At 50.3% G+C, this 24,441-nt stretch overlaps 1 protein-coding gene across 1 annotated transcript in view; it reads right to left on the reverse strand.

The window, feature by feature from the left end:
• SLC8B1 (solute carrier family 8 member B1) overlaps positions 1-17,356 on the reverse strand; it is a 39,504-nt gene extending 22,148 nt beyond the window's left edge. The window contains exons 1-8 of the mRNA XM_050749751.1: positions 17,258-17,356; positions 15,534-15,771; positions 3,749-3,901; positions 3,609-3,661; positions 3,402-3,460; positions 3,155-3,259; positions 2,905-3,072; positions 1,536-1,643 (exon numbers count right to left, since the gene is read on the reverse strand). Of these exons, the coding sequence (XP_050605708.1) occupies positions 1,536-1,643; positions 2,905-3,072; positions 3,155-3,259; positions 3,402-3,460; positions 3,609-3,661; positions 3,749-3,901; positions 15,534-15,689 (802 nt within the window). The 5' untranslated portion in view covers positions 15,690-15,771; positions 17,258-17,356. The remainder of the gene's footprint in view (positions 1-1,535; positions 1,644-2,904; positions 3,073-3,154; positions 3,260-3,401; positions 3,461-3,608; positions 3,662-3,748; positions 3,902-15,533; positions 15,772-17,257) is intronic.
• Positions 17,357-24,441: the final 7,085 nt, after the last annotated feature.

Genomic DNA, 24,441 nt, shown 5'->3' on the forward strand with positions numbered 1-24,441 from the left:
AAACACAACTCAAACATTTATTGACTTCAGTGCTGTCCTTTTCAGAATCTGGAACCTATACTATTTTTCTCTTCTCAGGAGGCCAGTGGATGCTGAGAGGCCTGGGACCTGTAAGGAGGGGCCTGAAAGGAAAATGGCCCACCTCGAGTGAGAAGTCAGTCAGCTCTAGCCCTGATTCTGCCTCTGAGTACGTTGCATGTGTGTTATGTATCTGTGTCCATGTATTTGTTTGTGCGTGTGTGCATGTATTTGTATATGTGTGTTGTATACGTGCGTGGATTTGTGTATGTGTACTATGTGCTGTGTATTTGTGTGTGCATGCATTTGTGTGTGTTGTGTATGTGTGTATGAATTTGTGTATGTATATGTTGTGTATTTGTATGCATTTATGTTTGTGTGTGTGTTGTGTATGTGCATGCATGTATTTGTGTTGCATATGTGTGTGTGCATGTATCTGTGTTGCATATGTGTGTGCTGTGTATACATATTTGTATATGTGTGTGTTGTGTGTATGCACGTATTTTTGTGTGTTGGAAGCGTTATGTGGACACAAATATGTGTGTCCACATATTTGTATATGTGTGTGCACGTATCTGTGTGGAGAATGTGTGCTCATATATTTGTGTGTGTTGTATGTGCATGAGAGTTTGTATGTGCTGTGTATCTGTGTATGTGTGTGCATGTATTCATATAGTGTTGTGTGTACATTTGTGTGTGTACATGTTGTGTATGTGTGCACGTATTTGTGCATTGCATGTGTGTGCGCATCTATTCGTATGTGTGTTGTGTATGTGTGTGCATGTATTTGTATATGTGTATGTGTATGGGTTTGTATCTTTATATGTGTGTGTGTATATTGTGTGTGTGGGTTGTATATGTGTGTGCATGTATTTGTATATGTGTGTGTTGTATATGTACACATATTTGTGTGTGTGTATTGTATATGTGTGTGCATGTATTTGTGTATGTGTGTGTTGTGTATGTGTGCATGTATTTGTCTATGTATATGTTGGGTGTATGTGTGTGCATGTATATGTGTGCACATATATGTGAGTCGTGTATTTGTGTATGTGTGTGCAGGTATGTGTGCATGTATTTATATATGGGTGTGAGTTGTGTATGTATGCTGGGTGCATGTGTGTGTGCGTGTATTTGTGTATATGACTATGTTTGAATATTACTGATTTCTTTGTATTTATTTTTTATTTCTCAGTGTCCCTGTCATGGCAGCATTTGGGTTTTACCCTGAAAGTGGTGGGAAACATCAGAGCAGGGAGCAGTGGCAATTCTTAGAGAGATGGCCCTGGCAACTGCATAGAGGAGGAAGGAGTGCACTTGAGCCAGCAGGCGATGAGGAGGCTCATGGGCACTAGTGGAAGCATGGAGGCGGGACCTCAGCAGAATGAGTAGAAAAAGCATGAAGAGGAGATGAGCTTGGTGGGGACGATGGCCTCAAGAGACCCACGGTAGCAGTGAAGGGCACAGAGGCTCCCAGTCCCCACAGGTCCTCTCTGGAGTCCGATGCAGACTCTTACCTGGAGTAACTGGCATGGAGTAGACCAGGGATCCTCTCCGTTGCCATCGGTAGATCCAGGTGCAGAGAATCACAGTGACCACATAGAACACATACAAGCCCAGGTAACCTGCAGACAGGGTGGTGCAGGCCGTCACCAAGTGGTGTCCTGGCTGCAGGCCCAGAGAACAAAGGCTGGCAGTTCTATCTATCACTGGTGCATTTTAGCGGTGGCAATCTGTGTTAGCCCGGCCTGGTACCGGTGGGTAAGTGGTCTTTTCCTTGAGCTCCCCACTCCTTCTTCCCACCTTCCAGGACCATCTCCCTTCCTGTCTCCCTTGCAATTAAGGAGGTAACGCCAGGCACACAGAGTGACCTCCAGGACCCCATTCAAGCGCTAAGGGTAGGTGTCCCACTCTGCGCCCTGGAAGGAGGCAGCCCTGAAGCTCTGGCTACAACTAGGTTCAGCCAATGGGAGGCCAAATCAGAAGCAGCGGGAGAGAGTTTGGAGTGGTTCTTCCTACTCCCTCCCTGCTGCGTGTCTCTGGCAGGGCCTGCAACCCTCTTCAGTATAGCTCCAGGCCTCCAGCCCTCCAGCTCTCACTGGGCCCCACCACCCCATTCCTTGCCCCTTCTGCCACGGGGGATAGGTGTGGCCACAGCTCCCACTGTTGCTGACCCCTGGGTATCTCACAATTCAGTGTCCCTTGTTGGTTTCGTTATCCTTCTGCACAAATTGTCCCTCCATTCATACCCCTTGAGCCCGCTGAATGGAATATGTATGCTGCCACGATCCAGGTGGCCCCAGTTAGCATCCTACCTGTACTGCTTGTTAAAATTGGAAATTATGGGAAAAAAAATTTTTTTTGAGACAGAGTCTTGCTCTGTTGCCCAGGCTGGAATGCCGTGGCACAATCATGGGTCACTGCAGTCTCGAATTCCTAGGCTCAAGGGATCCTCCTGCCCTAGCTTGCAAAGTAACTGGGGCCACAGGAACGCACCACCACCATGCCCAGCTAAGTTTTCTCTTTTTTGTACAGATGTAGTCTCACTATGTTGCCCAGGCTGGTCTCAAACTCCTGAACCAAAGTGATCCTCCTGCCTCAGACTCTCAAATTGCTGGGATGATAGGAGTGAGCCATCACGCCTGGCCAAAAAATTATGAAACTTTTGAATACTACCCCCCCAGCCCCCAGCTCTGCTGGGCCTCTTTGGTTACATGACCCACATGTTCCCATTTTTGCTCAAGCCAGCTTGAGGAGGGTTTCTGTCACTTGTAATCAAATCAAGCCCCCCACTGACCACCCCTCACATCTCTCTGTCCCAGGCACCTCCTAAACCTCCTGCCCATCAGCCCTGGGATCTCCCTCCTGAGCCCCACAGCTGCTCACCCAGAGCCCATGCCATCGTGACCCTGCCACGGAAGAGCATGATGAAGGTCAGGAACACAGCCACCATGTAGAAAACGATGTCCCTGAAGAAGGGCCTGGAGGCAGCCATGAAGGGGTGTAGGATGGTGATGCCTCCGGCCACCACCGTGGTAACCAGCACGCCAGCGCCTGGGGAGAGGAGGCCAGAGCTCAGTCACCCTGCATCCTCTCCTGCTGCTTCCCCTCGCCCCCTCACCAGGGCTGCTCTCACCAAACAGTGCCCCAAGGGCCAGGCCGGCTGTGTGCGGGTCGGAGAAGGCCACCAGGGCACTGAAGATGTCAGGTGCACCATTCCCAAATGCCAGGAAGGTGACGCCATGTGGGGAGCATGTCAAGGCAGGCCAGGATCACAGCTGCAGTCCACCTAGGCCTTCCCTGGGCCACGAGCCACAACCCTATCCCCCGGCCTCCCCACAACTGCCCTCCCTCCAGGGTGCAGGACACTGGACAAAAGGATACTGCCACGTTGTGGGACAGCTTGAGCGTGGTGGAAATGGCCGACAAGTTGGGGCAGAAACTACGGAGAAAAAGCAGACAGGAAACATTTCCATAGTGACTGGCCCCAGACCCCTATCCTTCCCCCAAACCCAGGGTGAGCGGATGTCAGCCTCCTGGGACCCCTCCTCCCATTGATAAGCCAGACCGGAGCCCAGAGCCAAACTTACAACTTGGCCGCGGTGACTCCCAGAATCAGAAACAGGTAGAGCAGCCAGGAAACCTGGGTGGGGAGCCGGCAGGGAGGAGAGAGTCAAGTCCAGCTGGGGACACCAGCCCCTCTCACCAGACCCCCGGGGCAGGACCTCACGTAGAGGGTGACAGCCAAAGGGAGGAGGTTGGGAGGGAAGTGGCAGAAGATGCCTTCCAGGTAGTCCACATAGCCCCCATCACTGTGGCAGTCGGGGTTGGTCCGGATAAAGTCACAGCGGTCAGAGACATTCAGGCCACACACCTTGCGACACTGCAGGAAGACAGGGAGGGGGACATCAGGGGCAGAGACTTCCCTGAGGACTGGACTAGGCCCACCTAAGCAGCTAAACATAACGTCCCTTCAGCCTGGTCTCCAAGGCCACCATACCCTCTGGGTGCCAAGTATGTATGCACTTTTAATTTAAAAAATAAACGTCTGTTTGAAATTGACACAAGTAATTCATGAATACATTTTTTTTTAAATACATAAAGATTTCTAAATTCTGCTTTCTTATCCCTGCCCTCCGTAATCCCCCCTCTCCAGAGATCCCACCATAATTAGTTTGAAGCACATCCTTACAGACATTTCTCAGATCAATTACATTTGTATATATACCTTATTATATACTTTGTTTTGTTTAACAGAAATGGATCCATCCCAAATCTCTTGTTTCTATAATCTGCTTTTACTATTACATATATATGAAATATTAATATAACTTAGTACACATAATAAAATTCGAAACATACTATAGTGATTTCTATATGTGAAGCATAGTGCTAAGAGCTTCAAATGTATCTCAATTAATCTGTACAATAATTCTGTGATGACTGAGGGCAGTGGCTCATGCCTATAATCCCAGCGCTTTGGGAGGTTGAGGTGGGAGGATTGCTTGAGCCCAGGATTTCAAGACCAGCCTGGGCAACATAGCAAGACCCCATCTCTGCAAAAAAAAATAAATAAAAAATTAGCTAGGCATGGTAATGTGCACTTGTAGTCCCAGCTACTCAGCAGACTGAGGTGGGAGGATCACCTGAGCCTGGGAGGTTGAGGCTGCAGTACCGTATTTGGCCTGGGGAATAGAGTGAGATCTTGTCTCAAAAAAAAAAAAAAAAAATGTGTCTCAATTACTCTGCACAACAATCTGCGAGGAAGGAACTATTATCATGCCCATTAAACAGAAAAGGAGACTGAGACAATGTCCGTGTGCACTCAGTGGGAGGGTCAGGGTTGGAACCCAGGCAGTTTGAGGCTCTGGAGCCCATTGTTCTCCCCTGCCTCCCCGCAGAGTCTTTCACTGCAGCAGAGTATTTTGTACTATGGATGATACATCACTGAGGTAAACATTTCCCTTCTGGGCATTTGGGGATGCCTAATTTTTCAATATAGCCAATGAACTTCCTCACACATGATTCTCCGAGTACATGTGAGAAAAATGTTGTCAGAGAGGATCTGAGAAGTGCTGAGTCAGAGGGTATCCTGATCTGGGTTCCTCCAGAAGCTGACTCAGAGACAAAGATTGAGAGGGACATAGTATGTTTGGGAGAGCTAAGGAACACAAACATAGAGAAAGGGAAGTGGGCCCGGGTGTGGTGGCTGACGCCTATAACTGCAGCATTTTGGGAGGCCAAGGCTGCAGGATCACTTGACCTCAGGAGTTCGAGACCAGCCATGGCAAAACCCCATCTCTACAAGAAATACAAAAAAATTAGTTGGGCTTGGTGGCATACACCTGTAGTCCCAACTACTCAGGAGAAGGAGGTAGGAGGAGCACCTGAGCCTGGAAGGTTGCGGTTGCAGGGAGCTATGATTGTGCCACTGCAATCCAGCCTGGGTGACAGAGTGAGACCCTGTCTCAAAATAAAAAAAATAAAAGAAATAGAAGAAAAGAAGTGGTACAGAGAAGGGATAGCTGCCAATGAAGGCTAGGTTGAGCCAGTTACCACCACCATGAGCTTAATCAGGAGGCAAGGGAGCTGGGGTATGTATACACCAACTCCCATCAGCCACTGGGTGAGGACTGCTAGATGGAGGTTTTAGTTCCCCAGCACCTCTAGGCTACTATACTTATAAGTGGTTCTAGAACAATAAACTGGCAACTGGAAGTCAACAAAAGCCCAACAAAATAATACAGTCTAAAAGAAATGGTCAAGATCCTGACAGGGGATCTTGAACATTGCTGGATTTTGCCAAAATGCCCTGGCCAAGCTCTACCTATATACACTCCCACCAGGAATGGGAAAAGCAATTCTCATAAGCCTGTGCCAACACTGGCTATGAGCAGCCTTATTCAGATCAATGTGATAGGAATGTCATTGTTTAACTGCAAGTCTGGCCAGGTATGATGGCTCAAGCATGTTGGGAGGCCGAGGTAGGTGGATCACTTGAGGTCAGGAATTCATGACCAGCCTGGTCAACATGGGGAAACCCCGTCTCTACTAAAAATACAAAATTTAGCTGGGCGTGGTGACATGCACCTGTAGTCCCAGCTACTCCAGAGGCTGAGGCAGGAGAATCACTTGAACCCAGGAGGCGGAGGTTGCAGTGAGCTGAGATCATACCACGGCACTCCAGCCTGGGTGACAAAGTGAGACCCCATCTCAAAAAAAACAAAACAAAACAAAACAAAAAAAGTTAAGACAGTAAATTTTAGGTTGTGTGTATTTCATTATAATTTTTTAAATGCTTTGTCAAACCACAGTTCCACCTCCTCCACAAGCCCTCTCTGAACTCCCACCAACACCAGACTGGAAGTGAGATTTCTTATCTCTGAGCCTCTGGCCTTCTCACCAATTTTTGCTAAGAGCTCTGCCCACCATACAGTATCCCCTAAGCAGAGACTGAAACCCCCCAGCCCTGCCCCAACCCCTCAATCTTTCTGCAGTGCCCCATCCTCAGAAAGCACATGCCAGTGGGGAAGACAAAATCCATGGCCTGGTAAACTGGCTCACACCTGTAATCCCAACACTTTGGGAGGCTGAGGCAGGAGGATCGCTTAAGTCCAGGAGTTTGAGACCAACTTGGGTAACACAGTAAGACTCCATTGCTACAAAAAAATTAAAAAATGAGCCAGGGATAGTGGCACACGCCTGTGGTCCCAGCTACTTCGGAGGCTGAGATGAGAGGATTGCTTGAGTCCGGGAGGTTGAGGCTGCAGTGAGCTATGATGGCACCACTGCTCTCCAGCCTGAGTGACAGAGCAAGCTCCATCTCAAAAAAAAAAAAAACCATTTTTGAGATCAGGACAACCTGAGCATAATACCCACTCAACCACTCTTGCTCTGTCGCCCAGGCTGGAGTGCAATGGCACCAATGGCACAATCTCGGCTACCTGCAACCTCTGCCTCTTGGGTTCAATTGATTCTCCTGCCTCAGCCTCCCAAGTAGCTAGGACTACAGGTGCCCACCAACACGCCCGGCTAATTTTTGTATTTTTAGTAGAAATAGGGTTTCACCACGTTGGCCAGGCTGGTCTCGAACTTCTAATCTCAAGTGATCTACCCACCTTGGCCTCCCAGAGTGCTGGGATTACAGGTGTGAGCCACCATGCCCAGCCCCTTTTTCTCCTTTGAGACAGAGTCTCCCTCTGTCGCCTAGGCTGGAGTGCAGTAGTGCAATCTTGGCTCACTGCAACCTCCACCTAATGGGTTCAAGTGATTCTCCTGCCTCAGCCACCTGAGTACCTGGGACTACATGCAAGCAACATCACACCTGGCTAATTTTTGCATTTTGGGTAAGGATGGGGTTTCACTGTGTTGGCCAGGCTGGTCTTGAACTCGTGACCTCAAGTGATCCACCTAACTCAGCCTTCCAAAGTACTGGGATTACAGGTGTGAGCCTCCGCGCCCAACCAGCTCCACCGTCTGTAGCAATTCCTTTCCTCTCTTTGAGCTTCAGTCTCATTTGTAAAATGGGACTAATTATACCAACCCCATTGATAAAGGAATCAAATGAGATTACAGGTGTTCAAATTTGCCCTCCTCAGAGACTGTCCATGTAAAGTAGCTATTACCCCATCTGCACTATTAACACCCAGTTTTCTGCACTCACAGAAGTTATCACAATCTTTATTTTGTTCATTTCCTTGTTTACTGATTTTTATTATTTTAGAGACAGGGTGCTTTGTCATTCAGGCTGGAGTGCAGTGGGGCAATCATGGCTCACTTCAGCCTCGAACTCCTGGGCACATGTGATCCTCCTGCCTTTGCCTCCCAAGTAGCTGGGACTACAGACATACACCAGCACACCCAGTTAATTTTTTTTTTAATATTTTTTGTAGAGATGGAGGTGTCGCTACGTTGCCTAGGCTGGTCTCGAACTCCTGGCCTCAAGCCATCCTCCCACCTCAGCCTCCCAATGTGCTGGGATTATAGGCATGAACCACCAAACCTGGCCTGAATTTTTTTTGTCTGCATTCTTGTATTTGCCCTGAGACTGGCCCATAGTAGGGGCTTAATACATTTGAGTTAATGGCTGCTTGAATGACTAAGTGATTTCGTGTAGTCTTTCCAACACTCCTGTGAGGCAAATGGAATGATTCCCCTTTAACACATGGGTAAGCCAAGGGTCAGCAAACGTCGGCCCCTGGACCACATCCAGCCCGCCATCTGCTTATGCACAGCCTGCAAGCCAAGAATGATTCTTACATTTTTAAATGGTTGGGAGACATTAAGTCAAAAGAAGAATTTTCCATGACATGTAAAATTATATAAAATCCAAATTTCCATGTCCATAAATATTTACTGGGGCACAGCCACACCCATTCATTGACGTACAATCTGTGGCTGCCTGGGCACTGCGAGAGCACTGAGTAGTTGTAGAAACCATGCGGCCCACAAAGCTGAAAATATTTACTGTCTAGTTCCTGTGTTTTTCTTTTCTCTTTCTCTCTCCTTCCTTTCCTTCGTTTTTCTCTTTCTTTCTCTCTCTCTCTTTCTTTCTTTGACGGAGTCTTGCTCTGTTGCCCAGGCTGAAGTACAGCGGTCAGATCTCAGCTCACTGCAACCTCTGCCTCCTGGGTTCAAATGATTATCCTGCCTCAGCCTCTGGAGGAGCTGGGATCACAGATATGTGCCACCACACCTGACTAATTTTTTTATTTTTAGAAGAGATGAGGTTTCACCATGTTGGCCAGGCTACTCTCAAACTCCTGGCCTCAAGTGATCCACCAGCCTCAGCCTTCCAAAGTGCTGGGATTATAGGTGTGTTCACTGTGCCCGGTCTCTTTTTTTTCTTTTTTTTTGTTTTTTCAGACAAAGTCTCACTGTTGTCCAGGCTGGAGTGCAGAAGCATGATTATAGCTCCCTGCAGCCTCAAACTCTTGGGCTTAAGGAATTCCCCTGCCTTCAACCTCTTAAGTGGCTGGAGCTACAAATGTGAGCCCACACTCGGCCCTACTATCTGGCTTCTTACAGAACAAGTCTGTGCCCCAGGCCGGAGTGACGGTGTGCACATCCCAACCCAGGCTGGGGAATCTCCATCAACTATTCCCACCAAAAAATGCAGAAGCAAGTCTCAAGTTCCTGTCCTGAGATTCCCTTATCCCATCCCCAGCTCCCACCCAAAAGCAAAAGTCAGCTGGGCTCCTTCCATACTGCTGGCCGGAGGGTTTCAGTCTTGCCCTAAGCCTGGGCTTGTGGCTTTGCTGGGGCCCAGGAATTTCCCAGGGAGATAAAGTCACCCAAGGGGTTTCTGATAAAGAGGGTCCTGCCCAGCACAAGGAGGGAGGACAGTAGATGGGGGCCAGGGAAGCAGGCGGGCTGCCATTTCCTCCTCTGGGAAGAACAATAATAATCATATTGGGAGGCAGTACAGCTCCCCCTACGGAGCCTCCTCTCTCATGAAACTGCCTGGCTGAAATTCTAATTTGCATCCTTCGAGGTGAGTGATCTTGGGCAAGTAAATTAAGCTCAGTTTTCTCCTCTGAACAATGGGGGCAATAACACCCACATGCCTAGATAAGAAAGGGATAAGGACATGGAGGCCAGGCATAGTGGCTCACATCTGTAATCCCAGTGCTTGAGGCCATGAGTTTGAGACCAGCCTGGCCAACATGGTGAAACTCCATCTCCACTAAAAATGTAAAAATTAGCCGGGCGTGGTGGCGTGCGCCTGTGTTCCCAGCTACTCAGGAGGCTGAGGCTGGAGAATCACCTGAACCCAGGAGGAGGAGGTTGCAGTGAGCCGAGATCACACCATTGCACTCCAGGCTGGGCAACAGAGTGAGACTCTGTCTCAAAAAAAAGAAAAAAAAAATAGGCTGGGCACGGTGGGTCACACCTGTAATCCCAGCACTTTGGAAGGCGAAGGCAGGTAGATCACCTGAGGTCAGGAGTTTGAGACCAGCCTGATCAACATGGTAAAACCCTGTCTCTACTAAAAATACAAAAAGTTAGCCGGGCATTGTGGCGGGCGCCTGTAATCGCAGCTACTTGGGAAGCAGAGGCAGGAGAATCGCTTGAACCTGGGAGGTGGAGGTTGCAGTGAGCCAAGATCACACCACTGCACTCCAGGCTGGGCAACAGAGTGAGACTCTGTCTCAAAAAAAAAAAAAAAAAAAATAGGCTGGGCGCGGTGGGTCACACCTATAATCCCAGCACTTTGGGAGGCAGAGGCAGGTAGATCACCTGAGGTCAGGAGTTCGAGACCACCCCGACCAACATGGTGAAACCCTGTCTCTACTAAAAATACAAAAAGGGGGGTGTGGTGGCGGGCACCTGTAATCCCAGCTACTTGGGAAGCTGAGGCAGGAGAATCGCTTGAACCTGGGAGGTGGAGGTTGCAGTGAGCTGAGATTGCACCATTGCACTCCAGCCTGGGCAACAAGAGCGAAACTATGTCTCCAAAAAAAAAAAAAAAAAAAAGGTTGCATTATCATCATCTAAGTCTAAGTTTTAATTATTTATTTATTTATTTATTTTTGAGACAGGTTCTGTCTATGTCACCCAGGTTGGAGTGCAGTGGCGTGATCACAGCTCACTCCAGCCTGAACCACCCAGGCTCAAGCAGTCTCCTACCTCAGCCTCCTGAGTAGCTGGCACCACAGGTGTGCATCACACAAGGCTAATTTTTAAATTTTTTGTTGAGAAGGGGTCTCACCATGTTGGCCAGGCTAGTCTCAAGCTCCTGGGCTCAAGTGATCTTCCCGCCTTGGCCTTCCAACATGCTGGTGTTACAGGGATGGGCCACCAAGCCTGCCCAGAAATTTTTATCTCTTTTTTTTTTTTTTTTTTTTTTTTGAGATGGAGTCTCGCTCTGTCGCCCAGGCTGGAGTGCAGTGGCTGGATCTCAGCTCACTGCAAGCTCCGCCTCCCGGGTTTACGCCATTCTCCTGCCTCAGCCTCCCGAGTAGCTGGGACTACAGGCGCTCACCACCTCGCCCAGCTAGTTTTTTGTATTTTTTTTTTAGTAGAGACGGGGTTTCACCGTGTTAGCCAGGATGGTCTCGATCTCTTGACCTCGTGATCTGCCCGTCTCGGCCTCCCAAAGTGCTGGGATTACAGGCTTGAGCCACTGCGCCCGGCCATTTTTATCTCTTAAACAATGCTTGAATTCATCCCTTCCTTCCATCTCCACCACCACGAAGAACAACTGCAGAGGTTGTCATTTGGTCTCCTATCCCCAATCTTACCAGAGGGGCTCTTTCTAAAGTGCTCCCTCCTCCAGCTGCTGAAGAGCACTCCTTTGCCTGTTTTTGGTCCCTGTGTTCTGTCCTTGTCAGTCTCCAGTAAAGCTCATCTGGTCAGCTGTCAGGTCCTGGAATGCCCAGACCCTCCTGGCATTGGTCCAGCGTTTGTACATGCTGTTCCTTCTGCCTGGTGCCACGACTCCTTTTGCTCTAGTTAATCCACGTTCACCATCCAATTCTTGGTTCCCAGGATACTTCTTGCAGGAAGCCCTCCCTGACTACTCCCAGCCTAGCTGGCCCTCCCAGTTACTTTTTATTTTTTTTCCTTTTTTGAGATGGAGTCTCACTCCATCACCCAGGCAGGAGGGCAGTGGTGTGATCTCAGCTCACTGCAACCTCTACCTCATGGGTTCAAGAGATTCTCCTACCTCAGCCTCCCGAGTAGCTGGGATTACAGGTACCCACCACCATGCCCAGGTAATTTTTGTATTTTAGTAGAGATGGCTTTGCTATTTTGGCCAGGCTGGTCTTGAACTCCTGGCCTGAAGTGATCCACGTGCCTCGGTCTCCCAAAGTGCTGGGATTACAAGTGTGAGCCACCGCACCCGGGCAGGATCATAGACTTGTTTAATATCTGTCCCTCCCACCAAAGTCTCACACAGTGCCTGGCAGAGTAGGCCCTCCTAACAGTTGTGCTGCACACTGTGCTGGGAATCATGTCACTCATTCAGTCTTCATCAGAGACCCAGGAGGTTGGCACAATTGTTTCCACTTCACAGATGAGAAAACTGAGGCACAGAGAGGCAAAGTGGCTTGCCCAGGAGCACACAGCCCACCACTGAGAAGTGGCTCCAAACTCAGCTCCACCTGCTAAAAGTTACCTGCTACAGCTCCTAAGGAAACTGCCCAACTGGGCAGGGGCAGCCTCCATTTCCTGTCCTCTCACTATCTTCCTCCCCTCCCTCCTCCCTGTCCTCGGGGTCAGCCAGGGAGGACGTGGGGTGTCACCCCATCTCGCTGACGGCAGAGTGAGTCAGCAAGGCGGCTCCCCGAAATCTGGCCTCCCAAATCACATTATTGTGCAGTCTGTCTCACTCCGCCCTCCCCGAGCTGCACAGCCCTCCCCCAGGTCCCTCAGGACCCCTCCCCAGCTCTCTGCTCAAGAGAGACAGAGTAAGGTGGGATTGCTCTGCGTGTGGGGAAGAGGGGGTGACTCCACTTCCTTCCAGTTCTTCCCACCCTCTTTCCTGCGTCACTCACTCAGTCCCAGGAAACCCAGAGAGGTGCACACAGGGGTCAGGCTGGACAGGAAAGGGTAACAGACTCAATGCCTTGGAATTCTTATAAAAACTTATGTTAGATTACATCCTCCTGTGCTCTAAAGCCTCCCATGGCTCCCACCTTCCTCTCACTGACAGCCAAGTCTGCAGTGGTTCCCAGGGCCCTGTATGATCTGGCCCCTGTTCTCTCCTGCCTGGTCTTCCTTCTCCCTTGTTCACTGTTCCAGCCACTCTGCAAAATCTGTCATTCTGCTCCTGCCCCAGGGCCTTTGCATCTACTGTTCCCTCACTTCCCCTGGATCTTCATAAGCCATTCAGGTCTCGGTCAAAATGTCCTGTCCTCAGGGAGGCCTTCCATGATAGCCTAAGCAGAGCAGCGTCCCCCTCCCCCTCACCCTGTGGAATGATTTGTCAACTTGCTTCTCACCCATGACCCCACTAGAGTATAAGCTCCAGGGGGGCAGGGACCAGGTCTCTCTGCTTCCTGCTATCCCCTCAGCACGTGGCACAGGCCCTGGCACACAGTAGGTGCTCAATAAATATCTGTTGCATAATGACTACTTGAAAAGGACCTAAAGTCAGGGGCTGGAAGGGCCTTTCCCAGCCTGCAGGCTCCCTGGATGGTGGGGACTTCCAGAAACGCAGCTGCCCCATCTGTCCTGGGAGGCGGTGGACTAGAGGGGAAGGGGACGGATTTAGCATGAAGCAGCCAAGAGTTCTCAACCTGGCTCCGCCACTTTCCTCCTGGCCACCTTCACCTCCCTGAACCTTGGAGCCTTCATCTATAGCACAGAGATCATCACTCCCACCTCACGGGGTTTGTGGGGGGGGGGACTTGTGAGCACAGGGCTGACGTAAGTGCTCAATAACTTGGAGAGATTATCTGGCACAATGATCTGGTATGATCTCCCAGTTTTCCTGCCCCCAAGGAGCACGCTCCAAGAGGGGGTACTCAATTTTACAACCACAGTAACCACAAACCACTTTCCCATCTGTAAAATGGGCTTAATTGCCTGTTGTCTGCTTCAGAGGGTGGACTTGAAGGCACTTTGCAGCCTCATAAAGTTGCTGTGGGCGTTGAGCCCATGAGTTTGAGTCTGGGATTCCTGCTGAAGAAATGGCGAGAACTCCAGCCCCTGGCAGTTACAGGGGACTCCAGGGGGTCATCTTGAGCAGTCCCCTGCTTTTGTTCCTTCACTCCAGATCCGCTGTGACCTCCTCTTCTCCCCTTACAGACATCAGGGCGGAAAGATGTTAAGTTTTCTGTAGCCCGTCTCAATGGGCTGTGCCCTCCCTGGTCTGGGAGGAAGGCCTCTTGCGTCTAACTCCAGCGTCATCACTGATCCTCCCTCAGTGCTCCCCATCCAAATCACAACACCAGCAGACCCTCAGCCGATCAGGCCAGAAACCTGGAGCCACCCACGACTGCTCTTTTCTCCCACCACTGGGAGAAAGAGAGAGGCTGGCAGTTCAATACCAGCCTGGCCAACATGGTGAAATCCTGGTTCTACTAAAAGTACAAAAAAATTAGCCAGGTGTGGTGGTGTGCGCCTGTAATCCCAACTACTCGGGTGGCTGTGCATGAGAATTGCTTGAACCCGGAAGGCAGAGGTTGCAGTGAGCTGAGATCGCTAGCCTTTGCCTCCAGCCTGGGTATGGAGACTGTTCTCAAAAAAAAAAAAATTTGAGTCAGTGGACTGGGAAAGGCAGACCCACCCTTAATCTGGGTGGGTACAATCTAATCAGCCACCAGCGCAGCCAGAATAAAAGCAGGCAAAAGAATGTGGAGAGACTAGACTGGCTTGGTCTTCCGGCCTGCATCTTTCTCCCGTGCTGGATGCTTCCTGCCCTCAAACATCAGACTCCAAGTTCTTCAACTTTGGGACTCTTGGACCTTCAGCCACAGACTAAAGGCTGCACTGTCGGTTTCCCTACTTTTGAGGTTTTGGGATTCAGACTGACTTCCTCGCTCTTCAGCTTGCAGATGACCTATTGTGGGACCTCATCTGTGATCATGTGAGTCAATACTCCTTAAAAAACTCCCCTTTATATATACATCTATGCTATTAGTTCTGTCCCGCTAGAGAACTCTGACTAACACAGATTTTGGTACCCTCTGCTTAAAATCTTCCATTGGCTCCCCACTACTGCAAAACAATTCTCACCTCCTAGCCGCAGCCTATAAGGCCTTTTGTAATCTGCCCGCCATTACCTCTCCATCCTCCTCTTAACATTCTTCTCCTCACTTGCTCTGTTCCATCCATTCTAGCCTCCCTGCTGTTCCGGGAACACACTAAGCTTGTTCCTGCTCCAGAATCTTTGTACTTGCTGTTCCCTTTGCCCAGAATGCTCTTCCCTGGGGTGTCTATGTAGGTGGTTTCCTCTCTCCATTCAGTGGCTTGCCTCAAAGATCAGCTCCTCACAGAAGCCATCTGTGACCGCTCAGTCTGAAATATTTGGAAATGCTCACGCCGTCCCCCGTACCACTTCAGCAATTGTGTGCGGGGCACTTAGCACATCACCACCTGAAATGTATATGCTTACTTCTCTTTTTTTGTTGTTGAGACAGAGTCTTGCTTTGCCGCCCAGGCTGGAGTGCAGTGGCACAATCCTGGCTCACTGCAACATCCACCTCACGGGTTCAAGCAATTCTCCTGCCTCAGGGTTCTGAGGATTACAGGCGTCCGCCACCACGCTCGGCTAGTTTTTGTATTTTTAGGAGATACGGGGTTTTGACATGATAGCCAGGCTGGTCTCGAACTCCTGGCCTCAAGTGATCCGCCGGCCTCAGCCTCCCAAAGTGTATACATTTACTTCTTGATCTGTCTATTCAGGAGACTGTCAGCTCCTTGAGAGTAGTGAGTTTTGTCTATGTTGTTCCCTGGTATATCCCAGGCTGTGGTCAGTGCCTGGCACATAGCAGATGCTCAACAGATATTTATCGATTGGAGGAACACAGCCCCATCCAACCCCAGGTTCCTATCGGGATACTCACGTCTACCACGGGGGTCTGGTTCACACCTGAAGCTGGAAATTGGGGGCTAATGTGAGCCCCTGTAGACGAGTCCCTAGCCCCAGACACTGTCTCCGCCATTAGCAGCACACAAAGCACACTCAGTGCCCAGCGCAGATCCAGCCATCTGCTGGCCATCCGCCCTCACGGGGCCTGGCCCTCACTCTCCACTTCCCTTTCTGCAGTGGCTCAGTTCCAAACAGCTGGCGGCTCCGGTGGCCTGCAAGGTGGGAGTGAGAAGGGGGGACAACGTCACTGAAAACCCATGGACCCAGCAAAAGGGGCCGGAAGACTTTCTCAGTTAAGGAACTGCCTTCCTGCCTCCCAGCAGCAAAGGAAAGCTGATGGAGAAACCGTGTTCTGCATAGTTTCACTGGAGGGACCCAAGGCCCTGCCCATTCAGTGTGCAGATCAGATACGCCCTTCTTCCTGAGCCCCCATGAAAACCTACCCTGTCCCACCTGACCCCCAGCCTGAGGCCAGAATGTCAGGGCTGCAAGGGACTAGGGACTTGAACCGAGATTCAGAGTCTCAGGCTTCGGGGGCCAGCTGGGTGACATACATGTGGGAAATGGGCAGTGGGCGGGATTGCAGAAGCCCTCAAAACAAAACAAAACAAAACAAAACTCTACTTCTAGGGGTGGACGTGGCCTCTAGGCCACCAGTTTGAGACCTAGAGAGGCTTGCCCACGACATTTTATGGAGCCCACTAAGCAATGCTGTTGTTCTGTGTCTTACAAGGGCCAAGCTTTACATGGATGACCTCATTCTATCCTCATAACATGCCGAGAGGGGGTAGCATTGCCATTCCATTTCACAGATGAACTAACTGAGGCACAGAGAGGTGAAGCCAGGCTTGTTTCCTCCCTGCACCACGCCTCCCTCATCCAGTCCTCAGAACAAGTCTGGAAATGTCGCCCCCGCACCCTGCACAACAGGGACAGGGGCTCAGAGGAGTTTTGTTTGTTTTGTTTTGTTTTTTTGTTTTTTCAGATGGAGCCTTGCTCTGTCACCCAAGCTGGAGTGCAGTGGCACGATCTCAGCTCACTGCAACCAATGCCTCCCGGGTGCAAGTGATTCTCCTGCCTCAGCCTCCTGAGTAGCTGGGATTACAGGCACACACCACCATGCCCAGCTAATTTTTGTATTTTTAATGGAGACGGGGTTTCACCATGTTGGCCAGGCTGGTCTCGAACTCCAAGCTTCAAGTGATCTGCCGGCCTCGACCTCTCAAAGTGCTGGGAATACAGGTGTGAGCCACCATGCCCAGGAGAGGAATTCTGTAACCCGCCGAAGGTCACACAGCAAGAGGGTCACAGAGCCCACAGCCCCTCCGACAGGGAACTTAAGGGCAAGAGGGAAGTGAGTTGCTCAGAGACAGCTGGTTAGCAGTGGGGCTGGGCTGGTCACCACCATGTGCCTCTTCCCTCAAGCCTAGGGCCAAAATGGCTTCAATTTATTTCAAAGGAATTAAACTGGAAAAACAAAAGTCCTCAGCAAACTAAATTTCCTGTTTTGGCTTTTTCATGTGTTCTACGGTGAGTATGTCTTATTTTTGCAATCAGGAAACCAAACCCCATAAAACGGTTTTTTTCTTTAAGTCTGCACAGGTATTTCTCAATGTACTGGCAGCCTGAGGGGAGGGAGAGGAGGTAGGGAGGGGAAGAGAGATCAGAAAGGCCCCTGTCCCAGCCATGGTTCCTTACCTGTCCACGGAAGACACGGCCCTTCCTCTTCTGTGGTTCTCCTGAACCCCTCCAAGTGGAGTCCGAGTTACTCTATTTGGCACCAAGTTGAAACAGGGCACCGCTGGTTTCAAATTCGTCTCGGCCACTTACTATCTGTGTGGCCTTAAGGAAGTCACTTCACCTCTCTGAGCCTCTTATTCCTCATCTGTAAAATGGACACAAATGCTGGCCGACGGGGTATACAATAAGAGCTCAATAAATGTTCGCCTCCCTGGTGTCCCCAACACCTGAAGATCAGCATGCGTCTCGTCTCTCTTTGCCACCGATTTATTTTACTGATTCACTAGTGAGCATTTACTGAGCGCCCTCTGTACACGTGGGCCTATGTCTAGCGCTCGGATGGTCGCCGACCTGCTAAGGGTCTGGGGCGGGAAATCGGGGCTGCGCTTTCCAGGGAAGAGACCTCAGGAACATCTCCGTGCTCCGTTTCCCGATCCGGACGGAGGTTGAGAAGTCGAACTCGGGGCGCCCGGGTCCTCCGGCCTTGCGGGGAGGCGGCTTTTTCTTACTCGGGCCGGGCCTGGGACCCGCAAACTCCGAACCTCGACGTCGCAGGTCCTCGTAGCCTTCCAGGTCCCTGGCCGCCGGCCCGACCTTCCGCCAGCGAAGTCGCCAGTCCGGGCGCCCCGCCTGCTGCAGCGTACGGGCTCCTACTCTTCCCGTCCGGGCCCGCCCCGGCTCGCCCTGCCCGGGTCCCGGCCACGCCCTCGGGACACGCCCCTCGGGACACGCCCCAGAAGACTCGCCCCGCCCCTGCCCTTAAAGGTACAGCTCCCGGGGAGCTTCCCAGGGTCTTCCCACTCTCCACCGTCCTCTCCCTCCGCTTTGAAACTGAGATACAAGCCAATGGGTAAGGACTGCAGGAAGGCGGAGAGGGACAGTTAGAGGGTGAAACTAGGAGGTTCATTTCCCGAGACCAGAGGGTGTCAAGCTGCTCCTGGTAATGAATGGTGACAAAGAGGATTTGAGAAAATCCCAGGTGGAGAAAGCCCCACCCTGCCCACGAAAGTTCGGGCGGTTTCACCTGAAATCCTTCTGAGATCCTAACTGGGTTCATCATTCCCCTCTAGTAGCATAGCTTTTTTTTTTTTAATTTAAATTTTAATTTTTTAAGCCAGGGTCTCACTCTATCGCCCAGGCTGGAATGCAGTAGCATCTGTCACGGCTCACCGCAGCCTCAACCTCCGAGGCTCAAACACTCCTCCCACCTCGGCCTCCCAAGTAGCTGGGACTACAGGCAAGTGCCACCACGGCCGGCTAATTTTGTTCATTTTTTGTAAAATGTTCTCACTATAGGCCGGGCGCGGTGGCTCATGCCTGTAATCCCAGCACTTTGAGGGGCAGAGACGGGCAGATCACGAGGGCAGGAGATCAAGACCATCCTGGCTAACATGGTGAAACCCCGTCTCTACTAAAACTACAAAAAAATTAGCCAGGCGTGGAGGCACACACTTGTGGTCCCAGCTACTTGGGAGGCTGAGGCAGGAGAATTGCATGAACCCGGGAGGCGGAGCTTGCAGTGAGCCGAGATTGCACCACTGCACTCCAGCCTGGGCAACAGAGCAAGACTCCGTCTCAAAAAAAAAAAAAAAAAAAAAAAAAGGTCTCACTATGTTGGCCAAACTGGTCTCGAACTCCTGGACTTATACAATCCTCCTGCCTCAGCCTCCCACGTAGCTGGATCTCAAGCGATCCTTCTGCCTCTTCCTCTCAAAGTGTCAGAGCTGTGTAAACCAGAGCAACTCCATCTCCAATGGGGCTGGGTAAAATGAGGCTGAGACCTACTGGGCTGCATTCCCAGACGGTTAAGGCATTCTAAGTCACAGGTTGAGATAGGTCAGCACAAGATACAGGTCATAAAGACCTTGCTGACAAGACAGGTTGCAGTAAAGGAGCCGGCCCAAACCCACCAAAACCAAGATGGTGACAAGAATGACCTCTGGTTGTCCTCACTGCTGCACTCCCACCCGCGCCATGACAGTTTACAAATGCCATGGCAACATCAGGAAGTTACCCTATATGGTCTAAAAAGGGGAGACATAGATAATCCACCCCTTGTTTAGCACATCATCAAGAAATAACCGTAAAAATGGGCAACCAGCAGCCCCCGGGGCTGCTCCGCCTATGAAGTAACCATTCTTTTATTCTTTTACTTTCTTAATAAACTTGCTTTCACTTTACTCTGTGGAATCGCCCTGAATTCGTTTTTGCGCGAGATCCAAGAACCCTCTCTTGGGGTCTGGATCAGGACCCCTTTCCTACAACAAAAGTGCTTGGATGACAAGTGTGAGCCACCACGACCACCTTTTTTTCTAATATTTAAAATTTGTATTTAATTTTTTCCCTTTTCTTTTTGCTAATCTCTGTATTGTTCCAATTTTAGTAGATGTGCTGCAGAAGGGGGCACACAGCATCGCTTTTAAAAGAATGTGGCAAACAAATCAAGACTGAGGAGTTAGTGATCTGCTGGTGGATGTATTAGTACCTCCCCCTATTTCCAGTTTCCCAGCCTCCTGGGGAAGCTCTGTTCATTCTGCCATTTCTTCTGCTTGGGGGGATGGGGAAGTGGGAAGAGGCGAGCATGGGGGCTGGACCTGGGGTCCTTAAGGCTGGAGCGTGTCCTCCCAGGCCACTCCTGCCTGCAGCCCCGCTTCTGCCATTATTGTGCATCTAATCCCCCCATCTGTCATCCTCAGGGTAGGACCTGCTTCCTCATCATGGGCAGGACCCAGGCCCAATGCCAAGCCTGGCATTCAAGGCCCTTCAGCATCCAGCCCTAGCATACCTTTCTGAAATCATCTTTCACCCCTACCTCCACCTCCTGCCCAGAAGTGCTCCCTGTTTCCTGAATGTGTTGGCCTATTGCTCACAGCCACCTGCCTCTGCTCCTTCCGAGCCCCCTGCCCTGATGACACCCTTTTCTCTTTTCCACCTGACAAACTCTTACTCATGTCGTCAGGCTCAGCTCAGAGGTCACCGCCACCGGGTGCTCTTTTGCCCTCCTCCCCACCCCTCCATATGGCCACGGGGCTCCCCGCCTTCAGAGTCTGCCTCTAACTCCCACCTCTGGGCAGGTGACATTGTGACCTGGAACATGATGTTTGGAATTGCAGAACACCAGGTTTCTATAGGACCTTCTCTAAACACTTAGAGCATCTCTTTGAGCCTCAGTTTCCCTCTTGGTGAAATGGGGGCAATACTAGTACCAACCTCCTGAGGTCCTTCCAGGTGTTTTTCCTTATCTTTTTTGAGACAGGGTCTCCCTCTGTCACCCAGGCTGGAGTGCAGTGGTGTGATCTTGGCTCACTGCATCCTTGACCTCCTGGGTTAAGTGATCCTCCCACCTCAGCCTCCCAAGTAACTGGGACTACAGTCGTGTGCCACCATGCCTGGCTAGTTTTTTTAATTTCTTTTTTTTTTTTTTTTTAAAGATGGAGTCTCCCTCTGTTGCCCAGGCTGGAGTGCAGTGGTGCAAACTGGGGTTCATGCCATTCTCCTGCCTCAGCCTTCCGAGTAGGTGGGACTACAGGCGCCCACCTTCACGCTCGGCTAATTTTTTTTGTATTTTTTAGTAGAGACGGGGTTTCACTGTGTTAGCCAGGATGGTCTCGATCTCCTGACCTCATGATCTGCCTGCCTCAGCCTCCCAAAGTGCTGGGATTACAGGCGTGAGTCACTGCGCCTGGCCCTGCCTGACTGGTTTTGTTCATTTTAGAGACAGGGTCTCACTCTGTTGCCCAGGCTGGTCCTGAACTCCTGGGCTCATGCAGTCCCCCAACCTTGTCCTCCCAAAGTGCTGGGATTACAGGTGTGAGCCACCATGCCTGGCTGAAGTAGGACACTGTGAAGAGCGTCAAACCCCATGCTAGATGCTGAGCCAACACTCCCTCAGTGGAAGGGTTTATTGTCCCTATTAATTATTCCATTGTTGACTGGATGTGGTGGCTCACACCTGTAATCCCAGCGCTTTGGGAGGCTGAGATGGGCAGATCACCCGAGGTCAGGAGTTCAAGACTAGCCTGGCCAACATGGTGAAAACCCATCTCTACTAAAAAATACAAAAATTAGTTGGGCATGGTGGCACAAGCCCACAATCTCAGCTACTTGGGAGGCTGAGGCATGAGAATTGCTTGAACCTGGGAGGTGGAGGCTGCAGTGAGCCCAGATGGTGCCACTGCACTCCAGCCTAGGTGACAGTGAGACTCCATCTCAAAGAAAAATAAAAAATAAAAATAATTCCATTGTTACAACAATGCATTAAGTTACCTTTCTGTGTCCCCCACAGACTGGGAGCACCTCGAAGCAGCACCAGGCCAGGTTCATCCCCATGTCCAGGCTGCCAGCACAGGGGCGTTCGCAGCTAGTGTCTGTGTGTCACAATCTCCAAGCCTGCTCCAGGGTCAGCTTTTCCCCAGGTCATCTGCTGCTTAGGAAGTAACTCCAGAATTGCTGAGTTTGAAACAGAAGTCCTCCTTCCCCAAGGGGCCTGACCCTGGTAGCTAGGGTGAGGCTTAGATATCACCACTCTGGGTCAGCAGAGCAGATGGGTTACTACCTCCCTGTCTCCCAGGACTGGGGTAGAGCAGCTGGCAAGGGGTGTTGGGGGAGAGTGTGAGTATCTGTTGAGAGACTCCTGGAAAGATCCAGGCAGAGAGAGGAACCCCTGGGGACAGAGAAGGAAGACAGATGGGGCGTGGGATAGCCCCTGGTTCACCCCTGCTCTGGTAGACAGTGGTTAGGGTTAGGGCCTATTCCCCAGGCTGAGAAAGGCCATTTTAACATGGTAGGAGCAGCCTCAGAAGTCATCCAGATCCGAGTTCAAGTCCCAGCTCTGCCAGTTACGGTTATTTGACCTTGGACCAGTTATTTTGTCTTTTTGAGTCTCAGTTCCTCACCTGGAAAATGGGGATGAAAACAGCACCTATAGGGCACTCATTGGCCTGTAGTGAGGATTGAGATTTTATATGTAGGCTGGGCACAGTGGTTCACACCTGTAATTCACACTTTGAGAGGCTGAAGTGGGAGGATTGCTTGAGGCCAGGAGTTCGAGACCAGCCTGGGCAACATAGCAAGACCCTGTCTCTACTATTATAATTTTAAAGAACAAGGAGATTATATAATAAAACCCATAGCATAGTGCCTGGCATTTGTTAAAGCTGAATAAATTGAAGCTGCTGTTGTTATTACTTTTTATTATTACTGAAAGTAAAAGGACCTGACACAGTGTCTGGCAGAGAGTAGATTAAATGTCGATCTACCACTTGAGCCCGGAAAGTCAAAGTTGCAATGAACTCTGATTGTGCCCTTTCATGCCAGCCTGGGTGATAGAGCAAGACTCCCTCTCAAAAAAAAAGAAAAGAAAAAAAGTTGAGAAGAATTTTGTGTTTATATCAGTTACCTATTGCTGCATAACAAAACATGCCAAAATTTAGAGGCCTAATACAATGGCATTTCATTATCTGAATTTCCATTGGTCAAGAATTTGGGAAGTCAGGAGGCCAGGGCAGGAGGATCGCTTGGCCTTAAAACAACATAGGGAGGACAGGCGTGGTGGCTCACACCTGTAATCCCAGCACTTTGGGAGGCCAAGGAGGGTGAGTCACCTGAGGTCAGAAGTTCAAGACCAGCCTGGCCAAAATGATGAAACTCCATCTCTACTAAAAATACAAAAATTAGCTGGGTATGATGACGGGCACCTGTAATCCCAGCTACTCGGGAAGCTGAGGCAGGAGAATCACTTGAACCTGGGAGGCAGAGGTTGCAGTGAGCTGAGACCATACCACTGCACTCCAGCCTGGGCGACAAGAGCGAAACTCCAACTCAGAAACAAACAACAACAACAAAAACAACATAGGGAGATCTTATCTCTTATATACTTTAAAAAAAAAAAATTGAGGGAAGGGTTGAGCTAGGCAGTTCTGGCGCAAGTCTCTCCTTTGGTTGCCCAGATGTTTCTCGTTCTTCCTGTCGCCTCAGGGCTTCTGCATGGGATTTTTCCCTGCGAGCTGGTTTCTGGGCTTCCTTAGAGCAGGGCCATCCCAGGGCAGACATACGGCTTACATGGCATCTCAGGGTGCCAGTTCTGGGGTTCCAGACATCAGAGCAGAAGCTGTATTGCCCTGTATGACTTCATTGTGGAAATGAGACTGTGTCACTTCCTGTCACATCTTCCATCGTCACAGGCCCACCCAGATTCAAGGAGAGGAAATGTAGACCACTCCCCCCAACCCCCCCAGTGGGAGGTTTGTCACAGTCTCATCATAAGAAGAGCATATAAGGCTAGGCGCGTGGCTCATGCCTATAATCCCAGCACTTTCGGAAGTCAAGGTGAAAGGATCACTTGAGGCCAGGAGTTCGCGACCAGCCTGGACAACATACCAACACCCCCATCTTGACAATAGATACAAAAATTAGCCAGGCATAGTGGCACTCACCTGTAGTCTCAGCTACTCAGAAGGCTGAGGTGGGAGGATCACTTGAACCCAGGAGTTTGAGGCTGCAGGGAGCTAGGATTCTGCTACTGCACTCCAGCCTGGGCGACAAAGCAAGATCCCAAATACAATCTGCCTCCATGCCTTCCTCTACAGAGATGACCCATGGTGGGGTGTTAGGCAGCATGATGGGCAGCAGAGGGGAGCTGTCTTTAGGGGATAGGAAGAGCCAGGACCCTCAAATCCCACTGGGTGGACATTTGCCTACAGCATCACATGTGGGCTGATCCTGTCCTCAGAATCTCTGAACAAACCCCAAAACAATAAAAAGCAAATTACTATTTGTGTTGTGTTTGTTCGTGACGGAGTCTTGCTCTGTCGCCCAGACTGGAGTGCAGTGACACAATCTTGGCTCACTGCAACCTCCAATTCTCGGGTTCAAACAATTTTTGTGCCTCAGCCACCTGAATACCTGGGACTACAGGTGCCTGCCATCATGCCTGGCTAATTTTTGTATTTTTAGTAGAGATGGGATTTCGTCATGTTGGCCAGGCTGGTCTCGAACTCCTGGCCTCAAGTGATCTGCTCGCCTTGGCCTCCCAAAGTGCTGGGATTACAGGTATGAGCCATTGCACTGGCTGTAAATAACTATTGAAGACTTACATTTATTTTGAGTATGCAGTTGCTTGTCTCATTTAATACACCAATGGG

Source organism: Macaca thibetana, chromosome 11, assembly GCF_024542745.1.
Source record: "Macaca thibetana thibetana isolate TM-01 chromosome 11, ASM2454274v1, whole genome shotgun sequence".
NCBI lineage: Eukaryota > Metazoa > Chordata > Mammalia > Primates > Cercopithecidae > Macaca > Macaca thibetana.